The following is a 23,992-nucleotide window of genomic DNA, read 5'->3' on the forward strand; positions in this document are numbered from 1 at the left end:
TCGCTGAGGTCTAAGCGAGTCAGTAAACTGCGCCAGCGCACCTTTAAACGTCCAAATGCACATTCTACCACCATTCTGCACTTGCTCAGCCTGTAGTTGAACAGCTCCTGACTACTGTCCATGCTGCCTGTGTACGGCTTCATGAGCCATGGCAGTAAGGGGTAGGCTGGGTCCCCAAGGATAACTACAGGCATTTCAACATCCCCAACAGTTATTTTCTGGTCTGGGAATAAAGTCCCTTCCTGCAGCTTTTGAAACAGACCAGAGTTCCTGAAGATGCGAGCGTCATGTACCTTTCCCGGCCATCCCACATTGATGTTGGTGAAACGTCCCTTGTGATCCACCAGAGCTTGCAGCACTATTGAGAAGTACCCCTTGCGGTTTATGTACTCGCCGGCTTGGTGCTCTGGTGCCAAGATAGGGATATGGATTCCGTCTATGGCACCACCACAGTTAGGGAATCCCATTGCAGCAAAGCCATCCACTATGACCTGCACATTTCCCAGGGTCACTACCCTTGATATCAGCAGATCTTTGATTGCGTGGGCTACTTGCATCACAGCAGCCCCCACAGTAGATTTGCCCGCTCCAAATTGATTCCCAACTGACCGGTAGCTGTCTGGCGGTAGCTGTCTGGCGTTGCAAGCTTCCCAGGGCTATCGCCACTCGCTTCTCAACTGTGAGGGCTGCTCTCATCTTGGTATTCATGCGCTTCAGGGCAGGGGAAAGCAAGTCACAAAGTTCCATGAAAGTGCCCTTACGCATGCGAAAGTTTCGCAGCCACTGGGAATCGTCCCAGACCTGCAACACTATGCAGTCCCACCAGTCTGTGCTTGTTTCCCGAGCCCAGAATCGGCGTTCCACCTCATGAACCTGCCCCATTAGCACCATGATGCATGCATTGGCAGGGCCCATGCTTTCAGAGAAACCTGTGTCCATGTCCTGATCACTCACGTGACCGCGCTGATGTCGCCTCCTTGCCTGGTATCGCTCTGCCAGGTTCTGGTGCTGCATATACTGCTGGATAATGCGTGTGGTGTTTAATGTGCTCCTAATTGCCAAAGTGAGCTGAGTGGCCTCCATGCTTGCCTTGGTACGGCGTCCGCACAGAAAAAAGGCGCGGAACGATTGTCTGCCGTTGCTCTGATGGAGGGAGGGGTGACTGATGACATGGCTTACAGGATGGCTTACAGGGAATTAAAATCAACAAAGGGGGTGGGTTTACATCAAGGAGTATTTCAGGCAGGACTTCACGGAGGGTTCCAATAAGAAATGGTGCACCTAAGTAATTGTTCTTATTGGAACAAGCAGGTTGGTCTGGCGTCTGATTGATACATGGCTAGATTTACCTCGCTGCACCTTCTCTGTGAGTGACTGCAGTATGACCTAGAGGAATGAGTCCCCTAGACGGGGGGGGGGGGGGGGGGGGGGGGGGGGGGTTGGGAGCAAATGAGTACAAAACAAATCTGGTCTATTTCTTGTTTTGATCCACTCCATCTATCTTTTACATCTTTGGCTGGCAGCAGACGGTGCAGAAGGACTGCAAGCCATCCACATCTCATGGCTGCTCGGCAGAAGATGGTACAATAGGCCTGCTAGCCATCCTCATCTCTTGCCTGCCCGGCAGAAGATGTTACAATAGGACTGCTAGCAATCCGTATCGCCTGCCTGCTCACCATAAGATGGTTCAATAGGACTGACTGCAGGACTAAAGAGAATGAGCTGGTCAAGTCACTTCTAATGTAGTCCCTGCACCCATGTCTGCCCAGGCGCTCCTGGCCGACGTGGCCAGGAGCACCTCGGACATGGCGATGACGGCTACCAGTCCTATTGTACTGTCTGCTGCCACAAGGCAAGGGGTTGCTGCTGCTGTGTAGCAATGCAGTACCACGTCTGCCAGCACCCAGGAGACATACGGTGACGGTTACCTGAGCAGGCTCCATGCTTGCCGTGGTATGGCGTCTGCACAGGTAACTCAAGAAAAAAGGCGCAAAATGATTGTCTGCTGCTGCTTTCACGGAGGGAGGGAGGGAACGGGGGCCTGACGATATGTACCCAGAACCACCCGCGACAATGTTTTAGCCCCATCAGGCATTGGGATCTCAACCCAGAATTCCAATGGGCAGCGGAGACTGAGGGAACTGTGGGATAGCTATCCACAGTGCAACGCTCCGGAAGTCGACTCTAGCCTGGGTACTGTGGAAGCACTCCGCCGAGTTAATGCACTTAATGCACTTAGAGCATTTTCTGTGGGGACACACACACTCGAATATATAAAAACGATTTCTAAAAAACCGACTTCTATAAATTCGACCTAATTTCGTAGTGTAGACATACCCTAAGGCCTGGTCTACACTACGGGGTTAGGTCGAATTTAGCCGTGTTAGGTCGATTTAAAAATGACTGCGTCCACACAACCAACCCTGTTCCGTCGACCTAAAGGGCTCTTAAAATCAACTTTTGTACTCCTCCCCGGCGAGGGGAGTAGTGCTAAAATCGACCTTGCTGGGTCGAATTTGGGGTAGTGCAGATGCAAATTGACGGTATTGGCCTCCGGGAGCTATCCCAGAGTGCTCCATTGTGACTGCTCTGGACAGCACTTTGAACTCCCAAGCACTAACCAGGTACACAGGAAAAGCCCTGGGAACTTTTGAATTTCATTTCCTGTTCGGTCAGCGTGGCGAACTCAGCAGCACAGGTGACAATGCAGTCCCCCCAGAATCGCAAATGAGCTCCAGCATGGACCAAAAGGGAGACACTGGATCTGATTGCTGTATGGGGAGAAGCATCTGTGCAGGCCGAACCCCGATCAAAAAGAAGAAATGCAAATATATTTGCCAAAATCTCACAGGGCATGTTGGACAGAGGCTACAACAGGGACACACAGCAGTGCCGTGTGAAAGTTAAGGAGCTCAGGCAAGCCTACCAAAAGATAAAGGAGGCAAGCAGTCACTCCGGGTCAGAGCCCCATACATGCCGCTTCTAGGATCAGCTGCATGGCATTCTAGTGGGGGACCCTACCACTATCCCACCACTGTCCGTGGACATCTGCAAGGGGGGAGTCTTGCGCAACAGGGAGGAGGATTTGGGGGATGAGGAAGAGGAGGAGGAGGAGGAGAATGCATAGCAGGCAAGCGGTGAATCCGTTCTCCCCGGAAGCCAGGACCTTTTCATCACCCTGGAGCCAATACCCACCCAAGATGGGATCCCTGAGCCTGAAGCTGGAGAAGGCACCTCTGGTGAGTGCACATTTATAACTACACTACAGGGTTTAAAAGCAATTGTGTTTAATGTTTGATTTGCCCTGAAGTATTGGGATGCTCTCCTGGAGGTACTCTGAAAGCCTTTGCAGAAGGTTTCTGGGGAGGGCTGCCTTATTTTGTCCTCCACGGTAGGACACTTTACCATGCCAAACCAGAAGCAAGTATTCTTGAATCATTGCAGCACAAAGCATGGCAGCGAATGGTCCTGGGTTTTGGTCGCATTCAAGCAACATCCGGTCTATATCTTTTTGTGTTAGCCTCAGGAGAGTGATATCATTCATGGTCAGCTGGTTGAACTAGGGGAATTTTTGTAAGGGAACAGTAAAAGGACCCCATTCATGCTGGGCTGTTTGCGCTTGGCTAAAAGGGATCATCCCAGAGAATAGCCACGCGGCGGGGGGAAGGTGTGAAGGGATCATCCCGGAGAATAGCCACACAGTGGCGTGGGGGTAGGTGTGCGCTGTACATCCACCCGAAAACCGCAGCCCCTACTTTTAAATGTGAAACCCAACCCATTGCTTGCTCTGGGAAGGGAGGGTGCTGCAGTTTGAAAACATTCCAACATGTTATGAAGGTATAAAAAGCCAATCCCGCTTACCAAAAGGCTTACCGTGGCTGACTGGAAACCGAATTCTGTTGCCCAGCTGTGTGTGATGTGTCACCATACCGGCAGGCGCTCAATGTAAAAGGCAAAATGTGACCTTGTACCTAAAGCACAGGTGCTGTCTGCTGTGAATTGCTTGATTCACTGTGAAAGAGTCTCCCTTTTGTCCTCAGAAATGTATCATCTTAAATTTTACTCTCCCTTTTTATCTTCCCCTGGGTGCAAATGTTCTACGTTTCTATCATCTCCATCTCAGAGGTTATCACAGATTAGAAGGTGAAAAAAATGCACTTGCGATGACATGTTTTCCGAGCTCATGCAGTCCTCCCGCACTGTTAGGGCTCAGCTTAATGCATGGAGGTATTCAGTGGCAGAGGCCAGGAAAGAATAAAGTGAGCGTGAAGAGCGGAGGCAGGATGCAATGCTGAGGCTAATGGGGGAGCAAACGGACATGATGAAGTGTCTGTTGGAGCTGTAGGAAAGCCAACAAGAGCACAGCCCCCCACTGCATCCACTGTATAACCGCATGTCCTCCTCCCCAAGTTCCATATCCGCCTCACCCAGATGCCCAAGAACGCGGGGGGGGAGCTCCGGGCACCCAGCCACTCTACTCCAGAGGATGGCCTAAGCAACAGAAGGCTGTCATTCAAACAGTTTGATTTTTAGTGTGGCTCAAATAAATAATGTGGCCTTGTCCTTCCCTCCTCCCCCACCCCACCCGGGATACCTTGTCCGTTGTCTCTTTTTTTTTTTTAATTAATAAAGAAAGAATGCATGGTTTCAAAACAATAATTACTTTATTTCGAAGGGGGTAGAGTGGTTGGCTTACAGAAAGTCCCTTCTTGCAGCTTCTCAAACAGCCTGGAGTTCCTAAAGATGGGAGCGTCATGCACCTTTCCTGGCCATCCCACGTTGATGTCGATGAAACGTCCCTTGTGATCCACCAGTGCTTGCAGCACCATTGAGAAGTACCCCTTGCACTTCACGTACTGGTTGTCAAGGTGGTCTGGTGCCAAGATGGGGATATGCGTTCCATCTAGCCACCACAGTTAGGGAATCCCATTGCAGCAAAGCCATCCAGTATGACCTGCACATTTTGCAGAGTCACTACCCTTGATAACAGAACGTCAGTGATTACATTGGCTACTTGGATCACACAGCAGCCCCCACAGTAGACTTGCCCACTCCAAATTGATTCCCAGCTGACTGGTAGCAGTCAGGCATTGCAGGCTTACACAGCACTATTGCCACTCACTTCTCAACTATCAGGGCAGTTCTCATCTTGGTACTCCTGCGGTTCAGGGTGGGGGAAAGCAACTCCCAGAGTTCCAGGAAAGTGGCCTTACGCATGCGAAAGTTTTGCAGCCACTGTGAATCATCCCATACCTGCAACACTATGTGGTCCCACCAGTCTGTGCTTGTTTGCCTGGCCCAGAATCAGCGTTCCACTGTACCAACCAGCCCCACTGCCACCATGATGTCCCAATTGCCACAGCCTGTGCTTTCAGGAATGTCTGTGTCCATGTCCTCATCAAAATCCTCCTTGTGCTGGCGTCTCTTAGCCTGGTTCTGCATATACTCCAGGATAATGCTTGAGGTGTTTACAATGCTCACAACAGCAGCAGTGACGGTGAGCTGAGCGGGCTCCATGCTTGCCGTGGTATGGCGTCTGCACGGGTAACAGGAAAAAAGGCGTGAAACGATTGTCTGCCATTGCTTTCACAGGGGCGACTGACGACATGTACCCGAAACCACCCACGACAATGTTTTTGCCCCATCAGGCATTGGGAGCTTAACCCAGAATTCCAGTGGGCACTGGAGACTGCAGGAACCGTAGGATAGCTACCCACAGTGCACCGCTCTGTAAATCGATGCTAGCCATGGTAGTGAGGACGCACTCTGCTGACTTAATGTGCTTAGTGGGGACATATGCAATCGACTGTATAAAATCGATTTCTAAAAATTTACTTCTATAAAATCGACCTAATTTCATAGTGTAGACATACCCTTAGACTCTCCTATAGTCTTTAAGTTGACCTGCTAACTCGTGTGAAAACTGCAGCTGTCTTGTCTTCATTAGGATTCTACCTCAGGTTAGCTAGATTAAGAACACATCATTTTTTTCCACAGAAGACAAGACCTAAGGAAAGAGGTAGGGTCATAGCATTATAATGTAGTGGTGTTATACTATACTTCATTACTCTCTTCAGCTCATTCCATCTCATAGTGCATGAAGTTTCTGGTAGATTTTGTTTTATACCGTTCAGCTGCAATTTCCCTTCCCCCCCCCTCCCCCACCACCTTTAATTTCTGGGTTTTATTATGCCTTAATTTTTTCTGATCTTTCTATATGCTAGATTTCCAGTTCCAGATCTTTCTTTGTAACTCTGATGGGGCATGGACTGTTCAGATATTAGCTATTAATCTTCAACATATTAGCTGGAGCAATGAGGAAATAAAAAGTGGGGTGTGTGTGAAAATTATAGGAGGAGTAAATCGAACAGTTTCTGACTCCAAAGTACAATTTTTCTCAAGACAGCTGTCAGACTTTTAAGTCTTCTACCATTCATTCAAAAGGCTTGACAGTCAGGGTTTGGTTTAGATTTACAGTTCAGTGGTCTCTGTCCTATCTGAAACCTAGTGCACTAACTTTTCCCTGTAATTATATTCTGTTTGATCTTCTGCTACAGATGTCTGGAGAGTTGAGGGGGTTATTTTTGTGTTCATTATTGGAACTGACAGTCTTGAAAAAAAATCTTATTCACGGCTGTGAAATATTCTGTAAGTGTTTTAAGACATTTCACATGTCATTGAGTATCTTCCAAGGAAAAAAATAGTTTAGCTGTACAAATCAAAAAAGGAAGATACTGATCAATATTCTTAATTTTGTTTTGTACACTATTAAATTATCAGTTGTTATTAATCAATATCATAGAAATGATGTACCCAAACAATTGGAATAATTAAGGTGCATATTTGTCACACTGACATTCTACAACAAACTGTTCAATTGGATATATAAAGAGTAGCCTTAGGCTATTCTAGATAATATTACTTTACTTTGGTGTTTTTCCTTATTGGCAAGAAGAAATCTGTTTATGGTAAAGAATTTTGAGGGGTTTTTTGCTTGTTGCCACAACACTGAGAATGTGATTTGTAGCTTCCTCAGCCTGGGAGACAGGACAAAACAGGAAAGTTGTCAATATGACCATCAAACTACAGAACAGTAGTTACAACAGATGGAGCAGTGGTGCCTTCAGGCAACATCATTCAGCATCCTGTATGTTAGTCTTAAGTACTAAATGAAAAAGTAAAAAGGGTTGAGACAAAGATGTGAAATATCTCTGACAGCTGGAATCCTTCAAAATAAAAATGAGATATTTGTCATTTAACTTCCCGTAACAATGTTCTATATGATACCCTTAATCCTGAATCAGTCTTCATTCATTCAGTCACATGACATATGTCCAATTGAATATGTAATACAATTGCCTTTTCATCCAAATCCTTCTTTTTCTACTTCCCTGTTACTATTGGCCATTCTACTTTCCTACCAATTTCTCAGGCTTGAAATTTTGTCATTATCTTTGCCTCCCGCCTGCCTACTAACCTACACATTTATTTCAAGAATAACTTGACTCCTCCCTGAAAAGAAAAAAAAGGATAAATTAAATTAGTTCTATTTTTAAAATAAATAGAGAAATGTTAATATGATGCATGCTAAACTTTGTTAATAAATCACTCTGATTTCATTACACCCTCTACCTTCCTTCATTGGAACTGTTTAAATTGTAAGCTCTTCATGGTAGGGGCCTTGTTCTCATATACTTCTGGAAAACCACTTGCCTATATAAATAAAAATAATGAAAAACATTTTCCCTGGTACCAAGAAGCAAATTTTAAAAGCTAACAAATCAACCATATGTGACATTTCACTGTAACTAAAAAAAACAGCTATAATAGTAAGAGATTAGCTCTTTAAATGGTCAAATAAAACACTATAATAATAATATAAGCAGTTATATAATGTTTTTCACCCCTAGTTTCTCAGTGCTTTTTATAAAGGTTTATAAATATAATTTGTCTCAGCTTTACAGATGGGGAAATTGAACTGTAGACAGGTTATATGACATAATTAGGACTGCCTTTACATGTCTTAAATTCATATATATGAGCCTGAATTTGTGGGATAAGGAACAAAATAGCCCTAATTGTGTCTTGTTTAACTTGGCCTATTAAATAGCTATCCCCAATCTAATAGGTCTTTTTTTGCTTATTTTGTGCTGTATTGGAAGTGTCTTTGATCAAATAGCTTTTTGTTTATTAATTCTTATGACATTTTAAGCTAAATTATCACATTGATGCAAAAAGATGACATATTTTAATAAAAACAAACTCCCATTACGAATTTGGGAAATTTTAAGACTAAAATTAGTCATCACTATGCAAGGTAAACATAGAATTGTAGAAATATCGGGCTGGAAGGTACACGAAAGAAGTCATCAAGTCCAGCCTTTTGCTCTGAGACAGGACCAAGTAAACCTAGACCATCCCTGACAGCTGTTTGTCCAACTTGTTCTTAAAAACCTCCCATGATGGGGATTCCACAACCTCACTTGGAAGCCTATTCCAGATCTTAACTATCCTTATAGTTATGAAGTGTTTCCTAACATCTAACTTAAATCTCCCTTGTTACAGATTAAGCCCATTGCTTGTCCTTCCTTCAGTGGACGTGGGGAGCAATTGATTACAATTCTCTTTATAACACCCTTTTACATATTTGAAGACTGTAAGCAGATCCCTCCCTCAGTCTTTTTTTCTCAAGGTTAAACATGACCATTTTTAACCTTTCCTCACAAGTCAGGTTTTCTAAACCTTTTATCATTTTTGTTACTCTCCTCTGCTCTCCCCAATTTGTCCATTTCTTTCCTAAAATGTGCTGCCCAGAATTAACTGAACACATTACTATTGCTGAGGCTTCAGCAGTGCTGAAAAGAGCAGGAGAGTTGCCTCCCATGTCTTACATAAGATGCTTCTGTTAATACACTCCAGAAAGATATTTGCCTTTTTCACAACTCTATCACATTGTTGACTCATATTCAATTTGTGATGCGTTGTAACACCGAGATCTTTTTCAGCAGAACTACCACCTAGCCAGTTTTCCCCCATTTTGTAGTTGTGCATTTGATTTTTCCTTTCTAAGTCAAATACTTTGCACTTATCTTTACTGAATTTTATCTTGCCAATTTCAGATCAATTTCACAATTTATCAAGGTTGCTTTGAATTCTAATTCTGTCCTCCAAAGTGCTTGCAGCCCCTCTCAACTTAGTTCCTTGTGCAGATTTTATAAGCGTATTCTCCACCCCATTATCCAAGTCATTATGACAATATTGAATAGTACTGGACTCAGGACTGACCCCTGTGGAACCCCACTAGATAGGTCCTCACAGTTCGACAGTGAACCACTGAGAGCTACTCTGAATAAGAGTATAAGAATGGGCATGCTGACCAACGGTCCGTCGAGCCCAGTATCCTGTCTTCTGACAGTGGCCAGTGCCAGATGCTTCAGAGGGAATGAACAGAACAGGTCAATTTATCAGGTGATCCATCCACTGTCATCCAGTCCCAGCTTCTAGCAGTCAAAGGTTTAGGGATATCCAGAGCATGGGGTTGTGCCCCTGACTATCTTGACTAATAGCCATGGTTGGACCTATCCTCTATGAACTTATGTAATTCTTTTTTGAACCCAGTTATACTTTTGACCTTCACAACGTCCTATGGCAATGAATTCTACAGGTTGACTGTGTGTTGTGTGATGTACTTCCTTTTGTTTGTTTTAAACCTGCTGCCTATTAATTTTATTCGGTGACCACTGGTACTTGTATTATGGTGGGAAGGAGTAAATAACACTTCCTTATTAACTTTCTCCACACCATTCATGATTTTATAGACCTCTATCATATCCCCCTTTAGTTGTCTCTTTTCTGAGATGAACAGTCCCAGTGTTTTTAATCTCTCCTGAAATGGAAACTGTTCCATACCCCTAATAATTTTTGTTGCCCTTCTTTGAACCTTTTTGAATTCTAATATATCTTTTTTGATATGAGACAACTAGAACTGCACCCAGGCATACCATGGATTCATATAGTGGCATTATTTTCTGTCTTAATATCTATCTCTTTGCTAATGGCTCCTAATATTCTGTTAGCTTTTTTGACTGCTGTTGCCCATTGAGCAACTGTTTTCCAGAACTATCCACAATAATGCCAAGATCTCTTTCTTGAGTGGTAACAGCTAATTTAGATCCCTTCAGTTTGTATGTGTAGCTGGGATTATGTTTTTCCAGTGTGCATTACTTTGCATTTATCAACTTCGAATTTCATCTGCCATTTTGTTATCCGGTCACCTACTTTTGTGAGATCCCTTTATAACTCTTCAAAGTCAGCTTTCAACTTAACTATCTTGAGTAATGTATCATCTGCAAACTTTGCCACCTCCCTGTTTCATCGCCTTTTTCAGACCATTTATGAATGTGTTGAACAGCACTGGTCCCAGCACAGATCTTTGAGGGATCCCACTGTTTACTTCTGTCCATTGTAAAAACTGACCACTTATTCCTACTCTGTTTCCTTGTCTTCCTTGAGTGCTCAGGTTTCAGAGTAGCAGCCGTGTTAGTCTGTATTCGCAAAAAGAAAAGGAGTACTAGTGGCACCTTAGAGACTAACCAATTTATTTGAGCGTAAGCTTTTGTGAGCTACAGCTCACTTCATCGGATGAAGTGAGCTGTAGCTCACGAAAGCTTATGCTCAAATAAATTGGTTAGTCTCTCAGGTGCCACTAGTATTCCTTTTCTTCTTGAGTGCTCAATCATCCAGTGGCCCTTCTGGGTGTTTGGCAGGCTTCCTGCTTCTGATGTACTTCAAAACAATTTTGCTGTTAGTTTTTTGTCTTTTGGTAGTTGCTTTTCAAATTCTTCTTTGGCCTGCTTATTTATACTTGACTTGCCAGAGTTTTTTCCTTTCTATTTTTCTCGGTAGGATTTGACTTCCAATTTTTAAAAGATATATTTTTGTCTCTATCTGCCTCTTTTACTCTTACTGTTTTAATTTGTGGTATACGTGTAGTTTGAGCTTCTGTTATGATGTTTTAAAAAAAGTTTCCTTGAAGCTTGCAGGCATTTCACTTTTGTGACTGTTCCCTGTAATTTCCATTTAACTATCCTCCTCATTTTAGCATAGCTCTCCTTTTTGAAGTTCAGTGCTACTGTGATAGGTTTCTTTGGTAATTTCCGCCCCACAAGGATGTTGGTTGCTATTATCAAGCAGTTCAGCTATATTCAGTTCTTGGACCAGATCCTCTGCGCTGCTTAGGACTAAATCAGGAATTACCTCTCCCTTTGTGGGTTTCAGGCTAGGTGCTCCAAGAAGCAGTCATTAATGGTATCTAGAAATTTTATCTCTGCATCTCATCCTGAGGTGATATGTACCCTGTCATTTTGGGGATAGTTGAAATCCCCCATTATTATTGGGTTTTTTGTTTAATCTCCTTGAGCATTTCACTGTCACCATCATCATCCTGGTCAGATGGTTGGTAGAATATTCCTACTGCTATATGCTTGTTGTTCAAGCACAGAATTTCTGTCTAAAGCTGTTCTGTAGTAATGTCTATGGCTTTCAACCAATTGTGCACCCACCTTCTAGTAATTTTATCTGGACCATATTTCCCTAGTTTACTTAAAAGAATGTCATGAGGGACTGTGTCGAAAACTTCACTAAAATCAAGATCTGTCATGTCTACGCCTTCCCCCTATGACCAGGCCAGCAAACCTGTCAAAGAAGGAAATTAGGTTGGTTTGGCATGATTTGTTCATGACAAATCCATGCTGGCTATTCCTTATAACCCTATTATCCTCTAAGTGTTACAAATTGATTGTTTAAATAATTTGTTTCAGTCTTTTACCAGGTATCGCAGTTAGGCTGACTGGCCTGTAATTCCATGGGTCCTCTTTGTTCCCCTTTTTAAAGACAGGTATTATGTTTGCCCTTCTTCAGTCCTCTTGGACACATCATCCAGGAGTTCTCAAAGATCATTGCTAATGGTTCCAAGATTGCTTTAACTGGTTCCTAGGATGAATTTCATCATGCCCTGCCAACAATTTATCAGAATATTCTTTAAGCTGTTCTTTCTTTATTTTGGCTTGTGTTCCTTCCCCCTTGTTAATATTAATTGTGTTGATTATCTGTTCTCCATGAAGAATGAAGCAAAACAAGCATTAAACAACACAGACTTCTTGATTTCATCAGTTATTAGCTCTCGTTTTCCCACTGAGTGGAGGACCTACACTTTCCTTCATGTCTTTTGCTTCTAATGTTTTGAAAGAAGTTCTTATAGCCTTTTATGTCCCTTACTAGGTGTAACTCCTTTTGTGGCTTAGCCTTTCTTATTTTGTCCCTATAAGCTTGCAGTGCAGGTAACCAAATATCCATGAATGTGAGGAGTTATACAGTCATTCCAAATGAGTGTCAATAAAATATGTATTCCATAACATACCATCATGTATTCTGATATTATTACATATATTGTGCAGAAAATCTCCTTTAGAACTGTTTTAGAGGGTTAAAAAAAAGTAAGGACTCTTTCATATACCTTCCTAAAACCAGGGTGTCTTTGTATCATGAGTAAAGCTGTACAGGCCTGGAAGGGAAAGAAACTTACCTGTTTGTAACTAAAAAATGTTAGAAACCTCTAACTGTGACCTAGAATAAGAATTTCTATTCATACAACAACAGGATTTTAAATTAGCATTTATATACATCAGCATAAATTAGCTGAATTATAGAGTATCAATAATGAGAGCAAAAATATCACAATTGATCTGCTTCTTAGTAAAGAGTTATGCACAGGTACTATACTAGTTTAATTTGTTACCCTCTTTGCTCCTGCCTTGATCATTTTAGTTATAAGGCATGTCATCTGGATACCCATATTTCTCCTTTTCTTTTCTTTTCTTTTCTTTTCTTTTCTTTTCTTGTTTTTTGTTTTGTTTTGTTTTGTTTGTTTTTTTAGTTGAATTGTATTAACAGATCTTGTGTGAATTTGTTCACTCTTTCTGGTGGGTTCTAAATACTGTAACAGAACTTTTCTGATTGCCCTGAAAGCTAAAATCTCTGCCCAGCAGCCAGCCGACTAGCCAGGTTAGATGCTAGGCAGATGCGGAAGGCTACTGTGGTGAAGGAATCCTTTCCCTCAAACCACAGAGTGGCTACAAAACCTGGTCTAGTTTATTGGCTGAAGTAGGCTCTGCAGCCTCATCCCCCACGGAACAGAAGACAAGAGGACCAAGTAGCAATGGAACCCCAAACCCTGCCTCTCCCCCAGAACACCCATAGCCTAGCCTTTCCTTCCCCACACATGCTGCACTGCAGAAGGTCCAAATGGATTTTTACACTATGCAAGGGATAGATATTTCTTTTCACCTGCAGGACATTCCACATACAGCCCATCCCATTTCATAGTCAGAGAAGCAGAACCTGAATTGTAATCTGTTTGTAGTATTTCTTATCTAGATAGTTAGGAATCCTTTGAAAGTTATTCTAACAAGTTAGCAATTTCCTTTGCAGTCAAGAACTAAGGATTGTTTTAAATAGTTGTTGATGGTGTGTGTATAAACTTTTGGTAACAAAGCATTCACAAATCCTCAAATATGACTGTAAATCATACCATACAATCTAGCAAAAAGACAGTTGAATTTGAACAGATTCTAAATGACAAGACCTTATTACTGCCATAGAAGTTCCAATTATCATATCACAAAAGACTTTCACAGACATCTTTGATAGAGGAAGTAACTTCCCCCTCTTCACCCTGGCAGTCCTAATAAAAAGATTGTCCTTTACAAAATTGTCCTTTACAAAAAGTCCACTGTATAGGGCAAAAATGTATGTTATGCATTTTGTTTGCCAAACTGTGATGTCTTTACTTGTTAATTTTTCTTTGCACTATGTAGAAATATTTCAACAGCACTACATTTCTATGCATTCCAGATGGACCCTAAGGCAGGATTTAATCCTGATATCACAGATGCACAATAATGAAAGGCAGTCAGGCCTCCCAGCTGTTCTCAAGCTGTTTGCTTGTTCATTTTGGCTGGAAATGAAAATGTATTGAGGGACGGAGGGAGATGTGTAAAAAACCTATTAAACCAGGTGACTAAATCTCTCAAAAGACCAAGAACCAGTGAGCAGCAAAACCAGACAGGTGGTATGGCTACTTGAATACCTTCTCAAAGGATTTAAATTTGACACCCAGCAAAAGATTGCTGTACTATGAATTTGGTTGTGCTTCTGCATGAATTTGGTTGTGCTTATCCAGTATGTTTTCCATTTTGTTGTAGGATTGTACTTTGTGAAAAACAGTAGTAGCCAGTGTTACTGACCTCAGAGATTTGCGGGATCAAATCAAGCATGCTGGGCTGGATGCTTTGATCTGAACTGTGAATGCAGACTTCACTTTGCATTGTCATTGGCAGGGAGATGGATTATCTAGTCTAACAGGTTTTTCGCTTCTAAACTTCATCTGCTGCATATGGGATATTATTTTGCAAACCTGTACTGAATTATCTATGTAAAAAAACAAACATTACCACAACACCTGAAACAATCAGGAACTTTTGGCTTGGGCGGTCAGTTATCTGTGTAACAATGTGATCTTATTTCTTTTACTCTTGTCTTCTTTCCCACCCCTTCTCTCTATTAATTTGTCTCAGACACTTGTTTTATATTGTAAGCCGAGTCTGGAAAAGTACATATGTGCCAGTATTCAAAAAGGGCAAGCAGGATGGCGTGAGGGACAGTGGAACAGTTAGTTTGACATCAGCCCTAGGCAAAATAATGGACAAGCTGATATGGGATTCAGTTAATAAAGAATTAAGGGATAGGAATATAATTAATGCCAGTTATATGGTTTAATGGAAAACAGGTCTTGCTAAACAAACTTCATTTAATTCTTAGACAAGATTACAAGTTTGGTTGACAAAGGTATCTGTGTGGATGTAATATACTTAGAATTTTGTAAGAATTTGACTTCGGCGTGACATTCTGAAGCAAAAATTGGAACTATGCAATCTCAATATAACGTACGTTAAATGGATTAAGAACTGGCTAACTGACCAGCCTTAAAAAGTAGTTGTCAGTGAGGAATCATCATTGAATGGGTTTCTAGAGAGTCCTACAGGGATCAGGACAAGACCTGATGTTATTCAACATTTTCATCGATGGTCTCAAAGTAAATATAAAATCATTGCTGATGAAATTTGGGATAATGCACACATTGGTGGAATGGTAAATAATGAGGGGGACAGGGCAGTCATATAGATTGAGCGGGATCATTTGGTAAACTGGAACCACAAAAATGATTTGAGGGTGGAGAGAGTGCCTTACAGCAAAAGACTTAAATCAGGGGTCTCAAACTCAAATGACCATGAGGGCCACATGAGGACTGGTACATTGGCCTGAGGGCCGCACCACTGACCACCCCCTCCTGCTGCCCCAGCCCTGCCCCCACTTCACCCCTTCCGTGAGGCTCCGCCCCGCCCTGCCTCTTCCCACCCCTTCCCTGCCCCCATTCCAACCCCTTCCCTGAAATCCCCACCCCAACTCCATCCCCTCCCTGCCCCCAGGGGGTGCAAGAAGGGTGCGATGGGGGGCTCAGGGCAGGGGGTTGGGGTGCAGGAGGGGTGTGGGGTGTGGCAGGGGACTCAGAGGGTTGGGGGGCAGGGTGGGGCAGGGTGCAGGATGCGGCAGGTGGCTCAGGGCAGAGGGTTGGGGTGCAGGAGGAGTGCGGGGTGCACCAGGGGACCCAGGGCAAGGGGTTGGGATGCAGGAGGGGTGCGGGGTGTGGCAGGGGGCTCAGGGAAGGGGTCGGGATATGGGATGCAGCAGGGGGCTCAGGGCAGGAGGTCGGGGTGCAGGAGGGGTGTCGGGTGCAGCAGGAGGCTCAGGGCAGAGGGTTTGGCTGCAGGAGGGGTTCGGGGGACCGGTCTGGCCCAGCGCGCACTGGGGGCAGGGCAGGCTGGCTCCCTCCATGCCCTGCCCGCGCGCCGCTCCTGGAGGCATGGGGATCTGTGAGGAGCAGCCAGGGCAACACATAGACCCCTGTGCCCCACCTCCACTCCCCCAGGTCCCGGCCACTTCCTGGAGTGGCGCGGGGGCAGGGCTGGGCCGCGTGTTTGAGACCCCTGACTTAAATGGTGAGGAAGTTATATATCCAAAAGCTTTTCATAAGGTGTTTTGTCTGGTAATTCAGAAGACACGACAAGCCTGTAGACTGATATTAAATCACAAAGTATACATTCACTGCACTTGTTTAGCAAAAAATTTGTTTTCTATTTCAGAGGAAGAAGCTGATCCAAACAGCATTGTTACAGAATATCTACAGGAGAAGAAAAAGTATGAAGATCTGCGGAAGCAGCAACCAAAGAAAGGGATTTCTCGTGAAGATCAGGTAGTTGCTTAAAATAATAAAACTGACACTAAGGAAAATTGTTTCACAGAAAACTCTGGAAAAGTTTCTTATCTCTTCAATTGTATTACACAAAATCTCACTCCAAGAAAAAGGTTGGCTTAATTCTTTAAAAAAGAGGACTCAGTGATCCCTTATATGGGTTATTCAGCCATAGGTGCTGGGAAAGTCTGTGAAGTTTCCAGTCAGTTCTTCAGTCAGAACATCAATATTGCTATGCTTGAAAGTGCCATGAGTTTGCCCCAAAAAAAATTTGGGAGAGAAGGGTTATCCACATAGATAACGAGGAGTCTCTGGTGGCACCTTAAAGACTAACCGATTTATTTGGGCATAAGCTTTCATGGGTAAAAAACCCCACTTCTTCAGATGCATGGAGTGAAAATTACAGATATGCCATCTCTCTGCTGCTGCTACACATACTATCATGTCTACACCGTTGTTTCTACTCACACTAGGGCAAATATATGTATGCGAGCAGGAGAATCACACCCCTAGCTCATAGTGTAAATGTCACTTAGTGCATATGGTCACAGCCAGTGTCACTACTGTTGCAAAAAGTTTCCCTTACGTTCCCCTGCTCTCCATAACATTTACCTTTTGGCCTGATTTGTTACATGCTTGGTCTCTGTCCAAAATTGACTTTTTTTATTACGTTTTCAAGAGATTACAACCATGTTGTAGTTTTGAAATGGACAAAAATATGTTTTCTCTAATGTAGAAAGAATATTTTTTCTTTGCTGTAACAAAAAAGAGAGAACATTGCAAAATCAAACTTGGTTGGTGAATAAATGTGCTTTGCTAAGTTTAAAATAGATGTGGCTTTTAGATAACAAAATTTGGAATATTTTAAAACATGAAACTGTGAAGCAGAAAATAACATATATCCAAGATGCATACATTACACTTTACAAATGTATTTATTTGGATACAAAGGTTAGGGGTCTACTACTGACCACCTAACCAGGAAGAAGACGTGGATGAGGCTTATTCTTAAACAACTAACAAAATAATTTCAAAGCACAGGACTTGGTTGTGATGGAGGACTTCAACTACCCAGACATCTATTGAGAAAATAACACAGCAGGGCATAGATTGTCCAACAAGTTATTGGAATGTATTGGATACAATTTTTTTATTTCAGAAGGTGAAGAAAGCTACTAGGGGAGAGGCTGGTCTAGATTTGATTTTGATAAATGGGAGGAACTGGTCGAGAATTTGAAAGTGGAAGGCAGCTTAGGTGAAAGTGATCATGAAATGGTAAAGTTCATGATCCTAAGGAATGGGAGGAGGGAAAAACAGCACAATAAACATAATGGATTTCAAGAAGGCAGACTTTAGCAAACTCAGGGAGTTGGTAGGTAAGATATCATGGGAAGCAAGTCTAAGGGGAAAAACAGTTCAAGAGTTGTCATTTTTTCTAAGAGACATTATTATGGGCACAAAAGAAAACTACCCCACTGTGTAGGAAAGATAGGAAGTATGGCAAGAGACCACCCTGGCTTAACCAGGAGATCTTCAATTATCTGAAATTCAAAAAAGAATCCTACAAAAAGTGGAAACTAGGTCAAATTACAAAGAATGAATATAAACAAATAACACAAGTATGTAGGAACAAAATTAGAAAGGCCAAGGCACAAAACGAGATTAAACTAGCTAGACACATAAAGGGTAACAAGAAAATATACATTAGAAGAAAGAGGAAAACCAAAGACAGGGTAGACCAATTACTCAGTGATGGGGGGGAAAACAATAACAGAAAATGTGAAAATGGCAGAAGTGCTAAATGACTTTTTTGTTTTAGTTTTCACCAAAAAGGTTAGTAGCGATTGTATGTCTAACATAGTGAATGTCAGTGAAAATGAAGTAGGATCAGAGGCTAAAATAGGGAAAGAACAAGTTAACAATTATATAGGTTAGATGTCTTCAAGTCATCAGGGTCTGATGAAATACATCCTAGAATATTCAAGGAGATGATTGAAGAGATATCTGAGCTATTAGTGATTATCTTCGAAAAGTCATGGAAGACGGAAGAGATTCCAGAACACTGGAAGAGGGCAAATATGCCAATCTGTAAAAAGGGAAATAAGGACAACCTGGGAAATTACAGACCAGTCAGCTTAACTTCAACACCCAGAATGATAATGGAGCAAATAATTAAGCAATGAATTGGCAAACACCTACAAGATGATAAGTTACCAAGTAACAGCATGGATTTGTCAAGAACAAATCATGTCAAACCAACATGATAGCTTTCTTTGTCAGGATAACAAGCCTTGTGGATGGGGGGGAAGCAGTAGATGTGGTATATCTTGACTTTGATACTGTCTAGCCTGACCTTCTCATAAATAAACAGGATGGTGCTACTATAAGGTGGGTGCATAACTGGTTGGAAAACCATTCCCAGAGTGGAAGGGCATATCACACACACCTTTCCCTTCTACTGGGTCCCAGTACTGCTGTTGGGATGCCATTGCCCTCATCAGAGAGTTAACAGGCGAGGGAAAGGGGATTGTTTCCTCGCTGTACCAAACATGAGGCACCCTGGTCTCCTTTCCCATCTTCTTTGAGGTGTCTCATAGAATCATAGAAGATTAGGGTTGGAAGAGACCTCAGGAGGTCATCTAGTCCAGTGGTCTCCCAAGTGGGGTGTGCACTACAGGAGGTGCGCTGCAGGAGGAGCGCCGCCGAAGGAGTGCCACCGGCACGGCGGCAGCAGCACTCCTGGACCTTAGATTCTTCGGCGGCATGCCGGCAGCAGCTCAGCTCTCCCTGCTCCGTCCGGCAGCTCTTCTTCTTCTTTTTTTTTTTTGCTTCCCCAGAGCTGGCCCTGGGGGTGCGCAATTCAAAAAGCTTGGAGACCACTGATCTAGTCCAACCCCCTGCTCAAAGCAGGACCAACACCAACTAATCTTCTCCTAATCCACTTCTAATTCCAGTTTATGAGGGAGCCAGACCCCCTGTTGAACCTGTACTGGATATCTGCTAATGCAACAAAATGAATTTTACAACCCTTAAAGTGGCCAAGGGTTTTCTTTCCCCTGCTTGCACAGTGGGAGGAGGGAAGCAACTTGTTTTCATCCCTTGAGAAAACTGTGGAGCTATTATGCTCTGCAAAATCATTAGTTCTGAAATTTTTCTTCTCTCTCTTTCCCCTCCCCCTTTTCTTAAACAGAAAATATGGACATTAAATGCAACCGCCCTTCCCAAACAAAAAACCTATTGTTAATGCTACACTAAAGTAGTAAAAGAACTCATAAGCCAGGAAGTTCCCAAAGATAAGGTTGCTTGCACAAGGAAACTTGACTACATTGCACATTTGTGATATTTTCTGTTTCTGATTCCCATTTTTTAACTTTTGGGGAGAGACTTCAAAAAGTTTTCTTTTTTACTTTTAGAACTAGATTTAAAAAATAAAAGCAGTCATACAGAGGTGTTTTACCGAATAAAATAACAGCTGTAAGTGACTGTGATTATGATATACTGTATCAGTACAGTTACAGCAGTGATACTCAGGCTGAGGCTCGCGAGATGCAGGTGGCTCTTTAATCTGTCTCCTGTGGCTCTTTGCAGCACATGCTGTTAAAACACTGTGTGATTTAGTTATTAACCTAGCTAAGTTATTAACCAATTGTAGTTGATAAAATAATAATACTTGGTCAGTTATTTTGCTGTGAGAATTTTTTGTGAGATATATGTGTATATATATACATACACACACACACAAAATATTTCCGCTCACATACTGTTACAGTTTTTTGAAAATGTTAGTACAGAATTGGAAAAGTTATATCTGCACTGTAAAATACAGCGTGTCAATGTCAACGAAGTTAGGATATCAAAGCCTGAATTATTTTTAATTTATTTCATTGATTTCTTCACTAGAGAAAAATGACAAATCTCCACAGTAAAATTGTCTTCAGTAGTCTGCGTTGTTTATTGATTATCTTACTCTTAGTAAGTAACTGCTCCTTTAAGTAAATATGCTTAAGACATTGTAGATGACTGACGAAATTTCATAACCTATAACAAATTCCTTACATTATTTCTAGGTATTAATATTTATAACTCTTACTAATATACTAATAGCAATATATAGTTTGTTTATATCCACTTTCATAAATTATCTGGAGGTTGTTCTTTGCAGGAGGATTATTAATTTATCACCTATTGTTTGTTAAAATTATAGGAAATGACCTTGAGTGACCACATTAAAAGCCAATGGTTTCATTCAGTTGGTTACACCGCACCTTGCATCCCAACACTTACATCATATGGTCATGTCAAAAAGGCAACATGGTAATCACTGATGGGGACGGGGAATTTGTGAACTGTGTGGGAGTATCTTCCTCAAATATGTTTTTTGAACAATTTCTTATCCACGTCAACTAACTACTCCTCAAGTAATCCAAACATAAGTGTATTGTGTATTTTATTATTACAAAACTTCAGTAAAACAAAAGATATTTCATTTCAGACGCTGGCGCTGCTGGACCGATTCAAATCAAAGCTAACTCAGGCAATAGCAGACACTCCTGAAAATGAAATGTCTGAACCTGAAGTAGAGGATGATGAAGGATGGTAAGGATTTTTAATGCATTATATTAGGGAAGGGAAAATCTGACTAGGGAAAAATAAGGCCTACTCCAAATTTTCACCCATCTCCGAACCAGAACCTTTTTTCAATTTAGTAAGTCTTTTTTCCCCCCATCTCACTTACCTGTAGTGGTAGGTTCTCTTCTGGAGAAGGTCAGAGAGTCTGCTTCCCTATTCCTACTTCAGGGCCTCTTCAGGAGGCAGCAAGGCAGTTCGTTTTCTTTGCCAGTCACCCTCTCCCCAAAGTAAGTAGCAGGAACCAGTAGCATCTCAACTGAGATTCTGTTTCCTTCAAATTAAGTGCATGTCTATACAGTTATTTAATGCACAGCAAGCCGGTGTGGAAGTCTACAGCGCACTAGCCTGCCATGTTCTAAATGGCTATGTGGATCCTGCTGCTGTACACTGAAAGTTCCCTAGTATGCTTTGATCTACTGCTGTTTTGAAAAAACTAGGGAACTTTTAGTGCAAGGAACACATGGCCACTTAGTGTGGAGCAGGCTAGAGCATTGTAGATTCACCCCCTGGCTTGCCGTGCACTAAATCACTGCATTGACAAGCCCTTAGTGATATTCTGTACTTTAATCCCATGCAAGTTTACATTACCTGCATCTGAAATTCTATAGCTAATGTAATCGTACTCACTCTGAAACATACTTTTCAGAAGCTACAGAGCCACCAACTTTGCAGTGAGCTAGTATAGCAGGATTCAGCTAAGTGATATCAATATCTTACTCCCTTGTTGCTGCTTTGGAAAGAAGGGAAGAGCAGACAATGCCCCTTTGAAGAGGCTGGTGTGTAGCATCAGAATTTAGGGGAACCATGACCTACTGGTAGGGATGAGGTGTGGCGCAAGGAAGAAGAGAGCCAGGACCTGTCAGATTATGGGTAGTAAGAATAACCTTCTAACTTTTAGATATTCATGTGAAACTTTTGCTCATCACTCCTTTATATACTATGTCTATATGAGTAAAGTATTATGCTTATGCCAATCTGTGTAATAGCATATTTATTATTTATCTTGACATGTATTAGCAAGATATATAAATATATTAACAGAAGGAGCCACACTGGCATGCCCCATTCCTACTGCATTTTCCATTCCTGTCACTGGGAGTTGATTTTTGCTTTACTGTTGACTTTGGGAAGTCCTGACTTCCAGAACCATATACTCACTTCACAAGGGGCATTTCTTCTACAGAAATATATGGGCCAGTATCATTTTACTGTTATGATTATTTCCATGCTTTTTGACATAATGGTACTTTTGAAATATCTAAGTTTGTTAGTTTAATAAGCCAGGAAGCACATCCTCAGCGAGTGTATACCTCAGGGGTGGCCAAACGGTGGCCCATGAGCCACATCCGGCTATTTTACCGTTAAAGTGCGGCTCACAGAGCCCCCCTACGCTCCCATCCATTCTCCATCTACCAGACCAGGGGACTGCAAGGAAGCTTGGGACCTCTGCCTTGCAGCAGGGTGGTGGGGTAGGGGCTTCTGCCCAGCAGGGATGGGGGTCTCGGGGCTTCATCCCATCAGGCACCTCCCTCGGGGCTGAAGCCCCAAGCCCCGGCCCCCGGCACGTGTGCCTTGACTCTCGAACTTCGAAGATTATCGTATGCAGCTCAGAGGGCCAATAAGTTTGGCCACCCCGGTATAGCTCCACAGACTTAAAAGGAGCAATGACAATTTATACCAGTTTTGTGTAAATATATGTCACAGTTCAGGGCAACTACATCTGTATTTCCTCTCCATGGTCCCTCAAGGGCTCCCAGTCTGGGCTCCCGGCTCCTCAGCTGTCACCTCTCTTGGGCAGAGACCTGCATCTCTATCCCTCCTGATTGGGGTTTTTCCAGTCTGCACAATTCCTTGCCTACACTGTGATATCCCCAGCAAGCCAGACCACCAAAAGGCCAGTGTTTGTGCTTTGCTTTCTTTCTAGAGGTAATGAACAGCGCAATTGCCTGTAGTTATAATTTACCACACAACAGCTCTTTATAAGCAAGCATGTTTATTCTTGAGGTGAAAGCATTACAGAGAAAACATATTAAACCACAAAATAACCTCCACACATGCTAAAAAGCTTACCAGAAGTCAACCCAACTCCAACCTGGGACTGTGGTAGGTGTCAGTCCTTCAAAATCCATGGCTTTTCCCCATGGTTATAAGTTTATAACTGTCTCAGATTCAGAACCAGAACCCAAGCTGAACAGAGCAGCCATTTTTTTATACAGCTCAGGCCTCTGAACTTGGTCTTCGGTAACAGATAATCAGCAGACAAGACCCTCTCCACAGGGCATAGTTTCAAAAGGTTGGAGAATTTGAATTCACTTCCCCCTACATATTTCCCAGGAAAACCACTTAACACGTTCTGTTTCAAAAGTGTGTTTCTTGTCTGGCACATGGTTCAGTGTAGTCCTTTGAAACCCCTGGACTCACATCTGTCACATCTCCCGCCTCAAGAAGTTACATACAATCCTGGCCCATAATAATACATAAACCTTTAAGTTTGCACTGGCAAGGTCTGCACTCCTGTAGTACACAAACTGGAGCAATGTAGATAAGCCCTAAGCAGTATATAAACTATATACATATACAAACACTAGAGTGTTTTGGAAACTAAAATTAAACTTTGGTTTTTTGGGAGAAAGGTTTGCTCTTTTCCTTTTCTTTCAGTGTCGTCAGCTGGACTGGGTGATTTGATCCAATTGTGGCAAGTTCACATTAAAAATTCCTTCTCTTATTTGCAGCCCACCCCTCAAAAGGCAGAGTTTGTACTTAAGATGATTTGTAGTAAATATTATGAGTGCATGGCATGTGCTTGTGTGATAGGCATTCCTAGGCCGTTTTGTCAGTCATGGTTGCTGCTTTTAAGGGAAGTGAAAGCTAGCCAGTATGCTGTGCTCTACTGTCAGGGTGTGTTATCTGAGGTAAAATTATTGTCTCTAAGATATTTTTATGTGTCCACATCAGTGGCCACACATTGAGGCATAATTTTCATTTTCTGTCAAG

General features: G+C 42.5%; 1 protein-coding gene across 2 annotated transcripts in view; it reads left to right on the forward strand.

Annotated features, from left to right (window-relative positions):
* The window catches only part of CWC27 (CWC27 spliceosome associated cyclophilin), a 208,674-nt gene that overhangs the window by 166,016 nt on the left and 18,666 nt on the right, over nucleotides 1-23,992 (forward strand). Inside the window, exons 12-13 of one of the 2 annotated variants that reach the window (XM_074952620.1) lie at nucleotides 16,260-16,369; nucleotides 20,862-20,965. The exons of the other annotated variant lie outside the window; for it this stretch is intronic. Of the exons in view, the coding sequence (XP_074808721.1) occupies nucleotides 16,260-16,369; nucleotides 20,862-20,965 (214 nt within the window). The remainder of the gene's footprint in view (nucleotides 1-16,259; nucleotides 16,370-20,861; nucleotides 20,966-23,992) is intronic. 2 annotated transcript variants of the gene reach the window in all.

The sequence above is a fragment of the Natator depressus genome, chromosome 5 (genome assembly GCF_965152275.1).
Source record: "Natator depressus isolate rNatDep1 chromosome 5, rNatDep2.hap1, whole genome shotgun sequence".
Classification (NCBI taxonomy): domain Eukaryota; kingdom Metazoa; phylum Chordata; order Testudines; family Cheloniidae; genus Natator; species Natator depressus.